Source organism: Oncorhynchus tshawytscha, linkage group LG01 (genome assembly GCF_018296145.1).
Source record: "Oncorhynchus tshawytscha isolate Ot180627B linkage group LG01, Otsh_v2.0, whole genome shotgun sequence".
Taxonomy (NCBI): Eukaryota; Metazoa; Chordata; class Actinopteri; order Salmoniformes; family Salmonidae; genus Oncorhynchus; species Oncorhynchus tshawytscha.
The window spans coordinates 8597355-8614446 of NC_056429.1; the positions used below are offsets into that span (position 1 = coordinate 8597355).

The window sequence follows — 17092 nt, forward strand, 5'->3', positions numbered from 1 at the left end:
GGGCTAGTGTAAGAGTGGGGGTTGGGCCTGTTTGCCCGCTCACTGCCTGGGCGTATGTGTGACTTCCATGTTGAGGCCCTCTTTGTGGGGTGCATGGGGTGGGCAGGAGGGGCAAAGATCTGATTTGAGGGGGCCTAATTGGGGTGTGGGATTGGTTGACTTGGGGGGTTGATTGTTTGGGGTGTGGATGTGACTGGTGGTGTTGTGGTCTGGATGTAGGTCCTCTCGGCGTGGGTCCTCTATGTGTAGGTCCGGGGGGCTCCTGCAGGTCTGGGAGAGTGTCTTGCTGGTCTGGGCGGGGTGTCTATTGATCTGTTGCTCCTGTGTGAAGTGTTGGGGTTGTGTTTGAGAGCGATGTCCTTTAGATTCCGGGCAAAGGTGGGCACTGCTGCCTTGTGGAGGTGGACCTGGTCATAGAGGCTGTTCAAGTCCAGGGTGGAGTGATGGGCTAGGTAAACATTTGGTTTTGAGGCACAGTCACTCTGCGTTTACCTGCTGTATGGTAGTCTTTTCGTGGTAGCAGGATGGAGATAACCACTTGTGCGTTGGGAAAGTAGATCAATCACTCCCTTCAGTGCTGCCACCCTTACCTGCTGTGTTCTCAGGTGGTTTGTGCCTGTGTGTATTATTATGTGGCTGGGTGAACCTAGTTGGTCCTCAGACAGAAGGTCTAGGGTGTGCTGGGTGGGTGAACCTAGTTGGTCCTCAGATAGAAGGTTTAGGGTGTGCTAGGTATATTATTATGTGGCTGGGTAGTTGGTCCTCAGATAGAAGGTCTAGGGTGTGCTGGGTATATTATTATGTAGCTGGGTAGTTGGTCCTCAGATAGAAGGTCCAGGGTGTGCTGGGTGGGTGAACCTAGTTGGTCCTCATATAGAAGGTTTAGGGTGTGCTGGGTATATTATTATGTGGCTGGGTAGTTGGTCCTCAGATAGAAGGTCTAGGGTGTGCTGGGTATATTATTATGTAGCTGGGTAGTTGGTCCTCAGATAGAAAGTCTAGGGTGTGCTGGGTATATTATTATGTAGCTGGGTAGTTGGTCCTCAGATAGAAGGTCTAGGGTGTGCTGGGTATATTATTATGTAGCTGGGTAGTTGGTCCTCAGATAGAAAGTCTAGGGTGTGCTGGGTATATTATTATGTGGCTGGGTATATTATTATGAGGCTGGGTAGTTGGTCCTCAGATAGAAGGTCTAGGGTGTGCTGGGTATATTATTATGTAGCTGGGTAGTTGGTCATCAGATAGAAGGTCCAGGGTGTGCTGGGTATATTATTATGTAGCTGGGTAGTTGGTCCTCAGATAGAAGGTCTAGGGTGTGCTGGGTATATTATTATGTAGCTGGGTAGTTGGTCCTCAGATAGAAGGTCCAGGGTGTGCTGGGTGGGTGAACCTAGTTGGTCCTCAGACAGAAGGTCTAGGGTGTGCTGGGTATATTATTATGTAGCTGGGTAGTTGGTCCTCAGATAGATGGTCTAGGGTGTGCTGGGTGGGTGAACCTAGTTGGTCCTCAGACAGAAAGTCTAGGGTGTGATTGGGTATATTATTATGTAGCTGGGTAGTTGGTCCTCAGATAGATGGTCTAGGGTGTGATGGGTATGTTATTATGTAGCTGGGTAGTTGGTCCTCAGACAGAAGGTCTAGGGTGTGCTGGGTATATTATTATATGGCTGGGTAGTTGGTCCTCAGATAGATGGTCTAGGGTGTGCTGGGTATATTATTATATGGCTGGGTGTATTACTATGTGGCTGGGTAGTTGGTCCTCAGATAGAAGGTCTAGGGTGTGCTGGGTATATTATTACGTGGCTGGGTAGTTGGTCCTCAGATAGAAGGTCTAGGGTGTGCTGGGTATATTATTATGTAGCTGGGTAGTTGGTCCTCAGATAGAAGGTCTAGGGTGCGCTGGGGATATTATTATGTGGCTGGGGGTATTATTATGTGGCTGGGTAGTTGGTCCTCAGATAGAAAGTCTAGGGTGTGCTGGGTATATTATTATGTAGCTGGGTAGTTGGTCCTCAGATAGAAGGTCTAGGGTCTGCTGGGTATATTATTATGTAGCTGGGTAGTTGGTCCTCAGATAGAAGGTCTAGGGTGTTATGGGGGTATTATTATGTGCCTGGGTGACCTTAGTTGGTCCTCAGACAGAAGGTCTAGGGTGTGCTGGGTATATTATTATGTGGCTGGGTAGTTGGTCCTCAGATAGAAGGTCTAGGGTGTTATGGGGGTATTATTATGTGGCTGGGTGACCCTAGTTGGTCCTCAGACAGAAGGTCTAGGGTGTGCTGGGTGTATTATTATGTGGCTGGGTAGTTGGTCCTCAGATAGAAGGTCTAGGGTGTGCTGGGTATATTATTACGTGGCTGGGTAGTTGGTCCTCAGATAGAATGTCTAGGGTGTGCTGGGTATATTATTACGTGGCTGGGTAGTTGGTCCTCAGATAGAAGGTCTAGGTTGCTGGGAATATTATTATGTGGCTGGGTAGTTGGTCCTCAGATAGATGGTCTAGGGTGTGCTGGGTATATTATTATGTAGCTGGGTAGTTGGTCCTCAGACAGAACGTCTAGGGTGTGCTGGGTGTATTATTATGTGGCTGGGTGTTGTTGTACTGGACTGTTGTCTGGGTCTGTGCTGACTGGAGTGTAATCACCTGCTGTCTCTCTCGCTCTCTCTCTCTCTCTCTGTTTCTCTGTATCTCTCACTCGCTGTCTTTCTTTGTCTCTCTCTCTCTCGTTCTCTGTCTCTCTGTATGTATCTCTCTCTCGCGGTCTCTCTCGCTCTCTCTCTCGCTCTCTCTGTCTCTCTCTGTCTCCGTCTCTCTGTCTCTTTCTCTGTCTCTCTCTCTCTCTCACTGTCTCTCTCTCTGTCTCTCTCTGTCTCCATCTCTCTGTCTCCCTCTTTGTCTCTCTCTCTGTCTCTCTGTATGTATCTCTGTCTCTCTCTGTCTCTCTCTGTCTCTCTGTATGTATCTCTCTCTCTGTCTCTCTGTATGTCTCTCTTTGTCTCTCTCTGTCTCTCTGTATGTATCTCTCTCGGTCTCTCTGTATGTATCTCTCGCTCGCTGTCTCTCTCTCGCTCTCTGTCTCTCCCTCGCTATGTTTCAGGGGCCAGTTCAGAATAAAACTGGCTTGGTTACTTGGTTGGTTGGTTGCCTCCAGTGCAGGACTGTACAAGGTTCCAGCTCATAAAGTGCCAATTGAAATCTGTACTCCTGGAATGCTCCTGCTAAATTACCATTATATAATCTACAGCACTGGGGAGAGGAAGGGAGGGAGGGCGGGAGAGGAAGGGAGGGAGGGAGGGAGGGAGGGAGGGAGGGAGGGAGGGAGGGAGGGGGAGGGGGAGAGGGAGGGAGGGGGAGAAGGAGGGAGAGGGAGGGAGGGAGGGAGGGGGGGAGGGAGGGAGGGAGGGAGGGAGGGAGGGAGGGAGGGAGGGAGGGAGGGGGAGAGGGAGGGAGCGAAGCTGAGAGGGTGGGAGGGAGGGAGCAGAGTATCTGAGTGGAGCGGAGCTGGAGTGGAGCGTTCCCAATTTGACTGGAGCACAGAGCGAGATTCCCGAAGGCTGGAGCGTCGGCCTTCTAGCCCATAAGCTCTCACTTCACCAGCTCAGGACACGCCCGGCCCAGCATGCATTTCTAGTCTACCTGTGTGCTGCTATAGCCCCTTTCTTTATCTACTGTCATGGAGTTCACTAAATATTTTCATTAAGAAACTGATAAAACACACAGGTGCTAAAACAAGGTGATTTACAAAGATGAGGACCAATAGCAAGAGAGGGAGTGAAGTGATGTCGTGTCCACAACTAAATAATCATTGTGGATTGTGAAAAGACACGTGTCCCAAAAGCATGATGGTGTACTCACTATGTGATAAAAGAAAGGAACGAGGTGGGTAGCTAATTAAGTGTGTCATTGTAGCAAAAAATATGATCTCTTAAAAATGTCCTTCATTTTTGTTATATTATCTATACAATAGGCCATAATTGATTTTGGCCCAGTAGGCCTGGCATATTCCAACATTCAATTTTGATTGGGTTATTCAGCCCAAAAACCTACCTTTAGAAAAACAGATAGCAGAGCCATACATAATGGGTATTAGGATCTGTGGTGAATGATGATTGACTCTGTGTACAATGTACTATGCTCCCTGACTCAGTGTACTGTACTCCCTGACTCAGTGTACTGTACTCCCTGACTCTGTGTACTGTACTCCCTGACTCAGTGTACTGTACTCCCTGACTCTGAGACCTGTACTCCCTGACTGAGACCTGTACTCTCTGACTGAGACCTGTACTCCCTGACTCTGAGACCTGTACTCCCTGACTCTGAGACCTGTACTCCCTGACTCTGAGACCTGTACTCCCTGACTCTGTGTACTGTACTCCCTGACTCAGTGTACTGTACTCCCTGACTCAGTGTACTGTACTCCCTGACTGAGACCTGTACTCCCTGACTCTGAGACCTGTACTCCCTGACTCAGTGTACTGTACTCCCTGACTCTGAGACCTGTACTCCCTGACTCAGTGTATTGTACTCCCTGACTCAGTGTACTGTACTCCCTGACTCAGTGTACTGTACTCCCTGACTCAGTGTACTGTACTCCCTGACTCAGTGTACTGTACTCCCTGACTCAGTGTACTGTACTCCCTGACTCTGAGACCTGTACTCCCTGACTCTGAGACCTGTACTCCCTGACTGAGACCTGTACTCTCTGACTGAGACCTGTACTCCCTGACTCTGAGACCTGTACTCCCTGACTGAGACCTGTACTCCCTGACTCAGTGTACTGTACTCCCTGACTCAGTGTACTGTACTCCCTGACTCAGTGTGCTGTACTCCCTGACTCAGTGTACTGTACTCCCTGACTGAGACCTGTACTCCCTGACTCTGAGACCTGTACTCCCTGACTCTGTGTACTGTACTCCCTGACTCAGTGTACTGTACTCCCTGACTCGGTGTACTGTACTCCCTGACTCAGTGTACTGTACTCCCTGACTCTGAGACCTGTACACCCTGACTCTGTGTACTGTACTCCCTGACTCTGAGACCTGTACTCCCTGACTGAGATCTGTACTCCCTGACTCTGAGACCTGTACTCCCTGACTCAGTGTACTGTACTCCCTGACTCTGAGACCTGTACTCCCTGGCTCTGAGACCTGTACTCCCTGACTGAGACCTGTACTCCCTGACTGAGACCTGAACTCCCTGACTCTGTGTACTGTACTCCCTGACTCAGTGTACTGTACTCCCTGACTCAGTGTACTGTACTCCCTGACTGAGACCTGTACTCCCTGACTCTGAGACCTGTACTCCCTGACTGAGACCTGTACTCCCTGACTGTTGAGACCTGTACTCCCTGACTGAGACCTGTACTCCCTGACTGAGACCTGTACTCCCTGACTGAGACCTGTACTCCCTGACTGAGACCTGTACTCCCTGACTGAGACCTGTACTCCCTGACTGAGACCTGTACTCCCTGACTGAGACCTGTACTCCCTGACTGTTGAGACCTGTACTCCCTGACTGAGACCTGTACTCCCTGACTGAGACCTGTACTCCCTGACTGTTGAGACCTGTACTCCCTGACTGAGACCTGTACTCCCTGACTGAGACCTGTACTCCCTGACTGAGACCTGTACTCCCTGACTGAGACCTGTACTCCCTGACTCTGAGACCTGTACTCCCTGACTGAGACCTGTACTCCCTGACTGAGACCTGTACTCCCTGACTGAGACCTGTACTCCCTGACTGTTGAGACCTGTACTCCCTGACTGAGACCTGTACTCCCTGACTGAGACCTGTACTCCCTGACTGAGACCTGTACTCCCTGACTGTTGAGACCTGGCCAACAGAAATACGGACCTGTTAGGAGCTCTCACACTGTGCAGTGGGGTTGGGTGTTTGTATTGATAACCAGGTGTGTGTGTGTGTGTGTACTGACCCCAGATATAGAGTTGTGATGTGTGTGTTCCCTCTGTGTGTTCCCTCTGTGTGTTCCCTCTGTGTGTTCCGCTCCGTACAATAGTGGCTCCGTACACTAGTGGCTCCGTACACTAGTGGCTCCGTACACTAGTGGCTCCGTACACTAGAGGCTCCGTACAATAGTGGCTCCGTACACTAGTGGCTCCGTACACTAGTGGCTCCGAACACTAGTGGCTCCGTACACTAGTGGCTCCGAACACTAGTGGCTCCGAACAATAGTGGCTCCGTACACTAGTGGCTCCGTACACTAGTGGCTCCGTACAATAGTGGCTCCGTACACTAGTGGCTCCGTACAATAGTGGCTCCGTACAATAGTGGCTCCGTACACTAGTGGCTCCGTACACTAGTGGCTCCGAACACTAGTGGCTCCGTACACTAGTGGCTCCGTACACTAGAGGCTCCGTACACTAGTGGCTCCGTACACTAGTGGCTCCGATGGAATCATTTATGTACCAATGTTTTGACAGGAAGTGGTCTTCATCAGGGTTCTGTTAGTTCAACCTTTGTCATGACGTTACAGCTCAGTGGTGTGTTTTTATGCATTCATTGTAATTGTAATAATTCATTCATTTATTTACTTTTTTTGATAGCCTTTTACCTTTCTTTTGAAATTATTGTATTTACTCACGTGTACAACGATTTTTAAATCAACCTAAATGTATCTCCTCTTCTCTCCAGGCATTCGGGAACGCCAAGACGGCTCACAACGACAACTCCAGCCGTTTTGGGAAGTTCATCCAGGTCAACTACCAGGAGAGTGGCACCGTCCGAGGGTGAGAGAGACCGCTACACCTCCTTTATCCGTCTGGACCTCCCTTCCTCTTTCATTCCTCTCTGTTTCTCTGCTGTGTGTCTTTCCCTCTGTCTCTCTCCCTCTGTGTCTCTGTTTCCCTCTGTGTCTCTGTTTCCCTCTGTGTCTCTGTTTCCCTCTGTGTCTCTCTCTCTGTGTCTCTCTCTCCCTCTGTGTCTCTCCCTCTGTATCTCTGTTTCCCTCTGTGTCTCTCTCTCCCTCTGTGTCTCTCTCTCCCTCTGTGTCTCTCTCTCTCCCTCTGTGTCTCTCTCTCTCTCTGTGTCTCTCTATCCCTCTGTGTCTCTCTCTCTCTCTGTGTCTCTCTCTCCCTCTGTGTCTCTCTCTCTCTCTGTGTCTCTCTCTGTGTCTCTCTCTCTCCCTCTGTGTCTCTCTCTCCCTCTGTGTCTCTCTCTCCCTCTGTGTCTCTCTCTCCCTCTGTGTCTCTCTCTCCCTCTGTGTCTCTCTCTCCCTCTGTGTCTCTCTCTCCCTCTGTGTCTCTCTCTCCCTCTGTGTCTCTCTCTCCCTCTGTGTCTCTCTCTCTCCCTCTGTGTCTCTCTCTATCCCTCTGTATCTCTGTTTCCCTCTGTGTCTCTCTCTCCCTCTGTATCTCTCCCTCTCCCTCTGTGTCTCTCTCTCCCTCTGTATCTCTCTCTCCCTCTGTGTCTCTCTCTCCCTCTGTCTCTCTCTATCCCTCTGTATCCCTGTTTCCCTCTGTGTCTCTCTCTCCCTCTGTGTCTCTCTCTCCCTCTGTGTCTCTCTCTCCCTCTGTGTCTCTCTCTCCCTCTGTGTCTCTCTCTCCCTCTGTGTCTCTCTCTCCCTCTGTGTCTCTGTTTCCCTCTGTGTCTCTCTCTCCCTCTGTGTCTCTCTATCCCTCTGTATCTCTGTTTCCCTCTGTGTCTCTCTCTCCCTCTGTGTCTCTCTCTCCCTCTGTGTCTCTCTCTCCCTCTGTCTCTCTCCCTCTGTGTCTCTCTCTCCCTCTGTGTCTCTCTCTCCCTCTGTGTCTCTCTCTCCCTCTGTGTCTCTCTATCCCTCTGTATCTCTGTTTCCCTCTGTCTCTCTCCCCCTCTGTCTCTCTCTCCCTCCCTCTCTCTCTCCCTCTGTGTCTCTCTCTCCCTCTGTGTCTCTCTCTCCCTCTGTGTCTCTCTCTATGTGTCTCTCCCTCTGTGTCTCTCTCTCCCTCTGTGTCTCTGTTTCCCTCTGTCTCTCTCCCTCTGTGTCTCTCTCTCCCTCTGTCTCTCTCTCCCTCTGTGTCTCTCTCTATGTGTCTCTCCCTCTGTATCTCTCTCTCCCTCTGTGTCTCTCTCTGTGTCTCTCTCTCCCTCTGTGTCTCTCTCTCCCTCTGTGTCTCTGTTTCCCTCTGTGTCTCTCTCTCCCTCTGTGTCTCTCTCTATGTGTCTCTCTCTCCCTCTGTGTCTCTCTCTCCCTCTGTGTCTCTGTTTCCCTCTGTATCTCTCTCTCACTCTGTGTCTCACTCTCCCTCTGTGTCTCTCTCTATGTGTCTCTCTCTCCCTCTGTATCTCTCTCTCCCTCTGTGTCTCTGTTTCCCTCTGTGTCTCTCTCTCCCTCTGTGTCTCTCTCTATGTGTCTCTCTCTCCCTCTGTGTCTCTCTCTCCCTCTGTCTCTCTGTTTCCCTCTGTGTCTCTCTCTCCCTCTGTATCTCTCTCTCCCTCTGTGTCTCTGTTTCCCTCTGTGTCGCTCTCTCCCTCTGTGTCTCTCTCTGTGTCTCTCTCTCCCTCTGTGTCTCTCTCTCCCTCTGTATCTCTCTCTCCCTCTGTCTCTCTCTCTCCCTCTGTGTCTATCTCTATGTGTCTCTCTCTCCCTCTGTGTCTCTCTCTCCCTTTGTGTCTCTGTTTCCCTCTGTGTCTCTGTTTCCATCTGTGTCTCTGTTCGAAACTCTGTAGAAAGTGTCTCTTGTCTAAAGTAATTCATGTGTTGACAGAGCGTATGTGGAGAAGTACCTACTGGAGAAGTCACGCCTGGTCTACCAGGAGCACAATGAAAGGTGAGGGAGAATTAGAAAACTGTTTTCTGTCTTGGTAGAGCAGTGCCAGGATAGTGGGTTAGATTCTCGAGACCACCCATATGGAGAGAGAAATGATTCATGCATGACTGTAAGTCGCTTTGGTGTCGTTCCATGTCATTTGCGGTACCTGTTTCGAATCCAGGCTGTATCTCACCCGGACGTGATTGGGAGTCCTATAGGGCCCGGCGCACAATTGGCCCAGCGGTGTCTGGGTTTGGCCGGGGTAGGCCGTTATTGTAAATAAGAATTTGTTCTGAACTGACTTGCCTAGTTAAATAAAAATAAAGAGATATATATAAAATACCTTCATCTGGGGCGGCAGGGTAGCCTAGTGGTTAGAGCGTTGGACTAGTAGCTGGAAGGTTGCAAGTTCAAATCCTCAAGCTGACAAGGTGCAAATCTGTTGTTCTGCCCCTGAACAGTCATTTAACCCACTGTTCCTAGTCCGTCATTGAAAATAAGAATTTGTTCTTAACTGACTTGCCTAGTTAAATAAAGGTAAAAAATAAAATACAGTTCCTTCGGAAATGACCAGCCATGAGACCTATTATCGCGGATGGTTCTGAAATCGTTTCCCGAGTTAGAAACAGATATGATAAGCATTCCAGAAACATTATTTTGTTTTAAGTATTATTTGATCCCTGAGAAATAAAACTAATCACCCAAATCTGCCATTTTAATTTATAGGATTCATATAATATTCAATAAATATACAGAGCATTTGGAAAGTATTCAGACCCCTTCACTTATTCCACATTTTGTTACGTTACAGCCTTCATCTAAAATGGATTAAATAAAAAAAATCCTTATCAATCTACACACAATACCCCATAATGAAAAAAAACCTGATACCTTATTTACATAAGTATTCAGACCCTTTACTCTGAGACTCGAAATTGAGCTCAGGTGCATCCTGTTTCCACTGATCATCCTTGAGATGTTTATACAACTTGATTGGAGTCCACCTGTGGTAAATTCAATTGATTGGACATGATTTGGAAAGGCACACACCTGTCTATATAAGGTCCCACAGTTGACAGTGCATGTCAGAGCAAAAACCAAGCCATGAGGTCGAAGGAATTGTCCATAGAGCTCAGAGATAGGATTGTGTCGAGGCACAGATCTGGGGAAGGGTACCAAAACATTTCTGCAGTATTGAAGTATCCAAGAACACAGTGGTCTCCATCATTCTTAAATGGAAGGAGTTTGGAACCACCAAGACTCTTCCTAGAGCTGGCCGCCCGGCCAAACTGAGCAAATGGGTGAGAAGGGCCTTGGTCAGGGAGGTGACCAAGAACCCAATGGTCACTCTGACAGAGCTCCGGAGTTCCTCTGTGCAGATGGGAGAATCTTCCAGAAGGACAACTATCTCTGCAGCACTCCACCAATCAGGCCTTTATGGTAGAGTGGCCAGACGGAAGCCACTCCTCTGTAAAAGGCACATGACAGCCCGCTTGGAGTTTGTCAAAAGGTACCGTAGGGACTCTCAGACCACGAGAAACAAGATTTTCATATCTTATGAAACCAAGATTGAACTCTTTGGCCTGAATACCAAGTGTCACATCTGGAGGAAACCTGAACCATTCCTACGGTGAAGCATGCTGGTGACAGCATCATCCTTTGGGGATGTTTTTCAGTGGCAGGGACTGGGAGACTAGTCAGAATTGAGGGAAAGATGAACGGAGCAGAGTACAGAGAGATCCTTGATGAAGAGCACTCAGGACTGAAGGTTCACCTTCCAATCGGACAACGACCCTAAGCTCACAGCCAAGGCGACGCAGGAGTGGCTTTGGGACAAGTCTCTGAATGTCCTTGAGTGGCCCAGCCAGAGCCCGAACTTGAACCCGATCGAATATCTCTAGAGAGACCTGAAAATAGCTATGCAGCGACGCTCCCCATCCAACCTGACAGAGCTTGAGAGGATCTGCAGAGAAGAATGGGAAAAACTCCCCAAATACAGGTGTGCCAAGCTTGTCCAGTCATACCCATGACGACTCGAGGCTGTAATCGTTGCCAAAGGCACTTCAACAAAGTACTGAGTAAAGGGTCTGAATACTTATGTAAATGTGATATTTCAAATTTTTATCATTAATACATTTGCAAAAAAAAATTTTTTTTTTTTCTTCTTCATTAGGGTGTATTGATTGTAGATTGATGAGGATTCTTTTTTTATTTAATCCATTTTGGAATAAGGCTGTGGAAAATGTCAAAGGGTCTGAATACTTTCCGAATTCACTCACTGGACAGTTTTTTTTTAGGTACACTACCTAGTTCACAAAAATGGATCACTCCTACGAACAGTGAGTCATGTTGCATATAAAACAGGCAGGCATCGAGGCATTCAGTTACTGTTTGATTTAACAGGGGCAAAATGAGTGACCTAATCTACTTTCAGCGGGGGTATGATCGTTGGTTTCGCCGTATCCAGTATCTCAGAAACAGCCAACCTCCTGGGCATTTCACGCACGCCAGTGTCAAGGGTTTACTGAGAATGGTGCGACACACAAACAAAAAACTTCCAGTCAGCGGCAGTCCTGTGGGCAAAAACAGCTCGTTGATGAGAGAAGTCGAAGGGAAATGGCAAGAATCGTGCAAGCTAACAGGCGGGCCACAAACAGACAACATCTTGGAACTCGTCGATCCTTGTCACCGATGGGAGCAGCAGACGACCTCACCGGGTTCCGCTCCTATCAGCTAAAAACAAGAAGAAGAAGCGTCTCCAGTGGGCACGACATCACCGGGTTCCGCTCCTATCAGCTAAAAACAAGAAGAAGAAGCGTCTCCAGTGGGCACGACATCACCGGGTTCCGCTCCTATCAGCTAAAAACAAGAAGAAGAAGCGTCTCCAGTGGGCACGACCTCACCGGGTTCCGCTCCTATCAGCTAAAAACAAGAAGAAGAAGCGGCTCCAGTGGGCACGACATCACCGGGTTCCGCTCCTATCAGCTAAAAACAAGAAGAAGAAGCGTCTCCAGTGGGCACGACATCACCGGGTTCCGCTCCTATCAGCTAAAAACAAGAAGAAGAAGCGTCTCCAGTGGGCACGACATCACCGGGTTCCGCTCCTATCAGCTAAAAACAAGAAGAAGAAGCGTCTCCAGTGGGCACGACATCACCGGGTTCCGCTCCTATCAGCTAAAAACAAGAAGAAGAAGCAGCTCCAGTGGGCACGACATCACCAACACTGGACAAATGAGGAGTGGGAAAACATATTCTGGAACATGACAGGTTCCTGGTCAGTCCCCCAGACCTCAACCCAATAGAGCATAATGACGGGCTGTTAGCAGCGTGAATGTACTGCCGTCCAATCTGCAGTAAACGCATGAAGCCATCTCGTCAGCATGGACCAACATCCGACACCTTGTAGAATCTCTACCCCAAATAATTCAGGCTGTTCTGGAGGCAAAGGGGGTCCCAGTACTAGATGGGTTTACATCATAAACTGTCTGGTGAGTGTATATTACAGCAATAGATATAAATCAAATGTAGCTATGTATTGTTCCATAAACAACCTTATAAGACATCTAATATTGATTCAGTATCTAAAAGGCTTAATGGCCTATAAATCATCTCCTGATTCTGTAACGTGAGGCAGCTTGATGTACAATACAATGTACCAGTACACCTCCTGGACAGGATGCTAGTCTATCATAAGACCTTACCCCCAATCCATCTCCTTAATGCTGGTATGACTCGACCCAGGGAGTCAAACTACTAACCTTCCAATCTGAGGGACGGGACCCTCTTAGCCCACTGAGTTGACCCCCGTGGTAGAGAGATTATATTCCGAGTAACTTTCTTATTTTTTCCTCCTCAGTTGTTCGCTGAACCTCGATACCTAGAAGCCGACTTAATTTCCTCAAACCACACAGGATATCTGATACTCTTCCTCATACTCTTGCTCAATAGACCAGAATATAATCGCTCTAACGTTAAAGCAAAGTTGTTTATACTGTTGTTAACAAAGCGTAGAGTTATATTTTGAACCTTTTTTGAATTCATATTAGATAACATATATGGTTGATTATGGGATATCATATACTCTATATAGGCTATTACCATGGTGATGGGGGGGTGTCGATACAGTTACATATTGTTGATGATGTTTCATTGTATTGGGGTGATAATGATTGTATATGCATATATATATATATATATATATATATATATATATATACACGCAACTCACATGCGATTTGTAATAAGACGAATCAATTTGTTTATCTAACTCATAAAGATCAATGAAATATCAATGAAATATATATGCTCAATATCTCACGAGCACACACACACACGCATGTGTATTTTCGCAGCGCACACACACACCTCGTCCACTTCCACCCCACTCTCAATGTACCACCACAAAAAAACAACCAAATCCCTGTTCATTGCTGACTCAGTGAATCACAATAGCGGTAATTGGTTTATAACAGTGGGTATTTTATCCCCAAGGTCTCAGTTTGGCCCCGCTGGTCACTAAGGCTTCCAAGTCACCGTGATGACAGCACAGGAGCTCAAACTCAAACCAGACCTCCCAGCCTTCTCCTTTAGGCATGGGTGCCTATAAAAAACACACACACACACACACACACACACACACACACACACACACACACACACACACACACACACACACACACACACACACACACACACACACACTAATCAGGTTTCAACACCATGGCGTGACATACAATGCGGTGTTTCATAGTTTTTTCCCCGCTGGAAACACAACCTCTCGTTGTGTGTAATATGTTCCGCAGATGGAGTCTCTACAGGCTCCGACTATTACTGACACCGTCCTAAGAGACCACACTTTGGCATGAGGAGATATTCTGAGTTGAGATCCTTGTGTATAGAGCACATGAACCGGTACCCCCTGTATATAGCCTCCACATTGACTCTGTACTGGTACCTCCCTGTATATAGCCTTCACATTGACTCTGTACCAGTACCCCCCTGTACATAGCCTCCACATTGACTCTGTACCGGTACCCCCTGTATATAGCCTCCACATTGTACTGGTACCCCCTGTATATAGCCTCCACATTGACTCTGTACCGGTACCCCTGTATATAGCCTCCACATTGACTCTGTACCGGTACCCCCTGTATATAGCCTCCACATTGACTCTGTACTGGTACCCCTGTATATAGCCTCCACATTGACTCTGTACTGGTACCCCCTGTATAGAGCCTCCACATTGACTCTGTACCGGTACCCCTGTATATAGCCTCCACATTGACTCTGTACCGTAACACCCTGTATATAGCCTCCACATTGACTCTGTACTGTTACCCCTGTATTTAGCCTCCACATTGACTCTGTACTGGTACCCCCTGTATATAGCCTCCACATTGACTCTGTACCGGTACCCCTGTATATAGCCTCCACATTGTACTGGTACCCCCTGTATATAGCCTCCACATTGACTCTGTACTGGTACCCCTGTATATAGCCTCCACATTGACTCTGTACCGGTACCCCCTGTATATAGCCTCCACATTGTACTGGTACCCCCTGTATATAGCCTCCACATTGACTCTGTACTGGTACCCCTGTATATAGCCTCCACATTGACTCTGTACCGTAACACCCTGTATATAGCCTCCACATTGACTCTGTACCGGTACCCCCTGTATATAGCCTCCACATTGACTCTGTACCAGTACCCCCCCTGTATATAGCCTCCACATTGACTCTGTACCGGTACCCCTGTATATAGCCTCCACATTGACTCTGTACCGTAACACCCTGTATATAGCCTCCACATTGACTCTGTACTGGTACCCCCTGTATATAGCCTCCACATTGACTCTGTACCGGTACCCCCTGTATATAGCCTCCACATTGACTCTGTACTGGACCCCCCTGTATATAGCCTCCACATTGACTCTGTACTGGTACCCCCTGTATATAGCCTCCACATTGACTCTGTACCGTAACACCCTGTATATAGCCTCCACATAAGTTCCACCATTTGGTTGGCCCGTTATGCTCAGAAATCCACAGGCTCGAGCGGTCACGACCGGGCAGACGAAAATAGTATCCGTAAAGTTCGTAGAAACATGTCAAACGTTTTTTATAATCAATCCTCAGGTTGTTTTTACAATATATAATCGATAATATTTCAACCGGACTGTACCTTCTTCAATTGGAGAGATAGAGAAAATGTCTGCTCCAAACTGTTGTGCATGCAAAACGCTGCTGGCACCCAGCCATACAATGACGCAATGTGATCTTTCTCGCTCATTTTTCAAAATAAAAGCCTGAAACTATGTCTAAAGACTGTTCACAACATGTGGAAGCCATAGGAAAAGAAATCTGCTTGATATCTCTTTAAATTGAGTGAAGGCAGGCAATGGACCAGAGAGCTTTCAAGAAAAACAGCACTTCCGGGTGGATTTTCCTCAGGTTTTCGCCTGCAATATCAGTTCTGTTATATGCAATAATTATATGCATATTCTAGATTCTGGGCCTGAGAAAAAGGCAGTTTAATTTGGGTATGTTTTTCATCCAAACATAAAAAATACTGCCCCCTGCACTCAACAGGTTAAACCTGTCTCTCAAGGAACTACCATGTGTTCTACTCTCTGTTAACTCTGTCTCTCTAGGAACTACCATGTGTTCTACTCTCTGTTAACTCTGTCTCTCTAGGAACTACCATGTGTTCTACTCTCTGTTAACCCTGTCTCTCTAGGAACTACCATGTGTTCTACTCTCTGTTAACTCTGTCTCTCTAGGAACTACCATGTGTTCTACTCTCTGTTAACTCTGTCTCTATAGGAACTACCATGTGTTCTACTCTCTGTTAACTCTGTCTCTATAGGAACTACCATGTGTTCTACTCTCTGTTAACTCTGTCTTTTCTGTACAGCACTTTGAGATATCAGCTGATGTACGAAGGGCTATATAAATACATTTGATTTGATTTGATTTAACTCTGTTTCTAGGAACTACCATGTGTTCTACTCTCTGTTAACTCTGTTTCTAGGAACTACCATGTGTTCTACTCTCTGTTAACTCTGTCTCTCTAGGAACTACCATGTGTTCTACTCTCTGTTAACTCTGTCTCTCTAGGAACTACCATGTGTTCTACTCTCTGTTAACCCTGTCTCTAGGAACTACCATGTGTTCTACTCTCTGTTAACTCTGTCTCTCTAGGAACTACCATGTGTTCTACTCTCTGTTAACTCTGTTTCTAGGAACTACCATGTGTTCTACTCTCTGTTAACTCTGTTTCTAGGAACTACCATGTGTTCTACTCTCTGTTAACTCTGTCTCTAGGAACTACCATGTGTTCTACTACCTTTTGGCTGGAGCCACTGAGGAGGAGAGGAAGGCCTTCCACCTGCTCAAACCGGAGGATTACCACTACCTCAACCAGGTGGACAGACACACACACACACACACAGTCTCTATGTGGGTCCTGTGGCCACATCCACTGAGATTTGGTCATATCTACTGATATGTATATGTTTGAATTTCATGTAGCCTCTAGTCTCTTTACATGTAGCCTCTAGTCTCTTTACATGTAGCCTCTAGTCTCTTTACATGTAGTCTATAGTCTCTTTACATGTAGTCTATAGTCTCTACTGTTTCATGTAGCCTGTAGTCTCTTTACATGTAGCCTCTAGTCTCTTTACATGTAGCCTATAGTCTCTTTACATGTAGCCTATAGTCTCTTTACATGTAGCCTGTAGTCTCTATACTGTTTCATGTAGCCTCTAGTCTCTTTACATGAAGTTTATAGTCTCTTTACATGTAGCCTATAGTCTCTTTACATGTAGCCTAGCCTATAGTCTCTTTACATGTAGCCTGTAGTCTCTATACTGTTTCTTGTAGTCTATAGTCTCTATACTGTTTCATGTAGCCTATAGTCTCTTTACATGTAGCCTATAGTCTCTTTACATGTAGCCTATAGTCTCTATACTGTTTCATGTAGCCTATAGTCTCTACTGTTTCATGTAGCCTCTAGTCTCTTTACATGAAGTCTATAGTCTCTTTACATGTAGCCTATAGTCTCTTTACATGTAGCCTAGCCTATAGTCTCTTTACATGTAGCCTGTAGTCTCTATACTGTTTCTTGTAGTCTATAGTCTCTATACTGTTTCATGTAGCCTATAGTCTCTTTACATGTAGCCTATAGTCTCTTTACATGTAGCCTGTAGTCTCTATACTGTTTCTTGTAGTCTATAGTCTCTATACTGTTTCATGTAGCCTATAGTCTCTTTACATGTAGCCTATAGTCTCTTTACATGTAGCCTATAGTCTCTATACTGTTTCATGTAGCCTATAGTCTCTA

The 17092-nt window shown here is 47.0% G+C and overlaps 1 protein-coding gene across 4 annotated transcripts in view; it reads left to right on the forward strand.

Annotated features, from left to right (window-relative positions):
• Positions 1-17092, forward strand: part of LOC112258223 (unconventional myosin-IXAa-like) — a 322882-nt gene that overhangs the window by 186876 nt on the left and 118914 nt on the right. For all 4 annotated transcript variants that reach the window (XM_042325783.1, XM_042325696.1, XM_042325721.1 and 1 more), the window contains exons 3-5: positions 6653-6747; positions 8704-8766; positions 16075-16174. In XM_042325783.1, coding sequence (XP_042181717.1) covers positions 6653-6747; positions 8704-8766; positions 16075-16174 — 258 coding nt within the window. The remainder of the gene's footprint in view (positions 1-6652; positions 6748-8703; positions 8767-16074; positions 16175-17092) is intronic.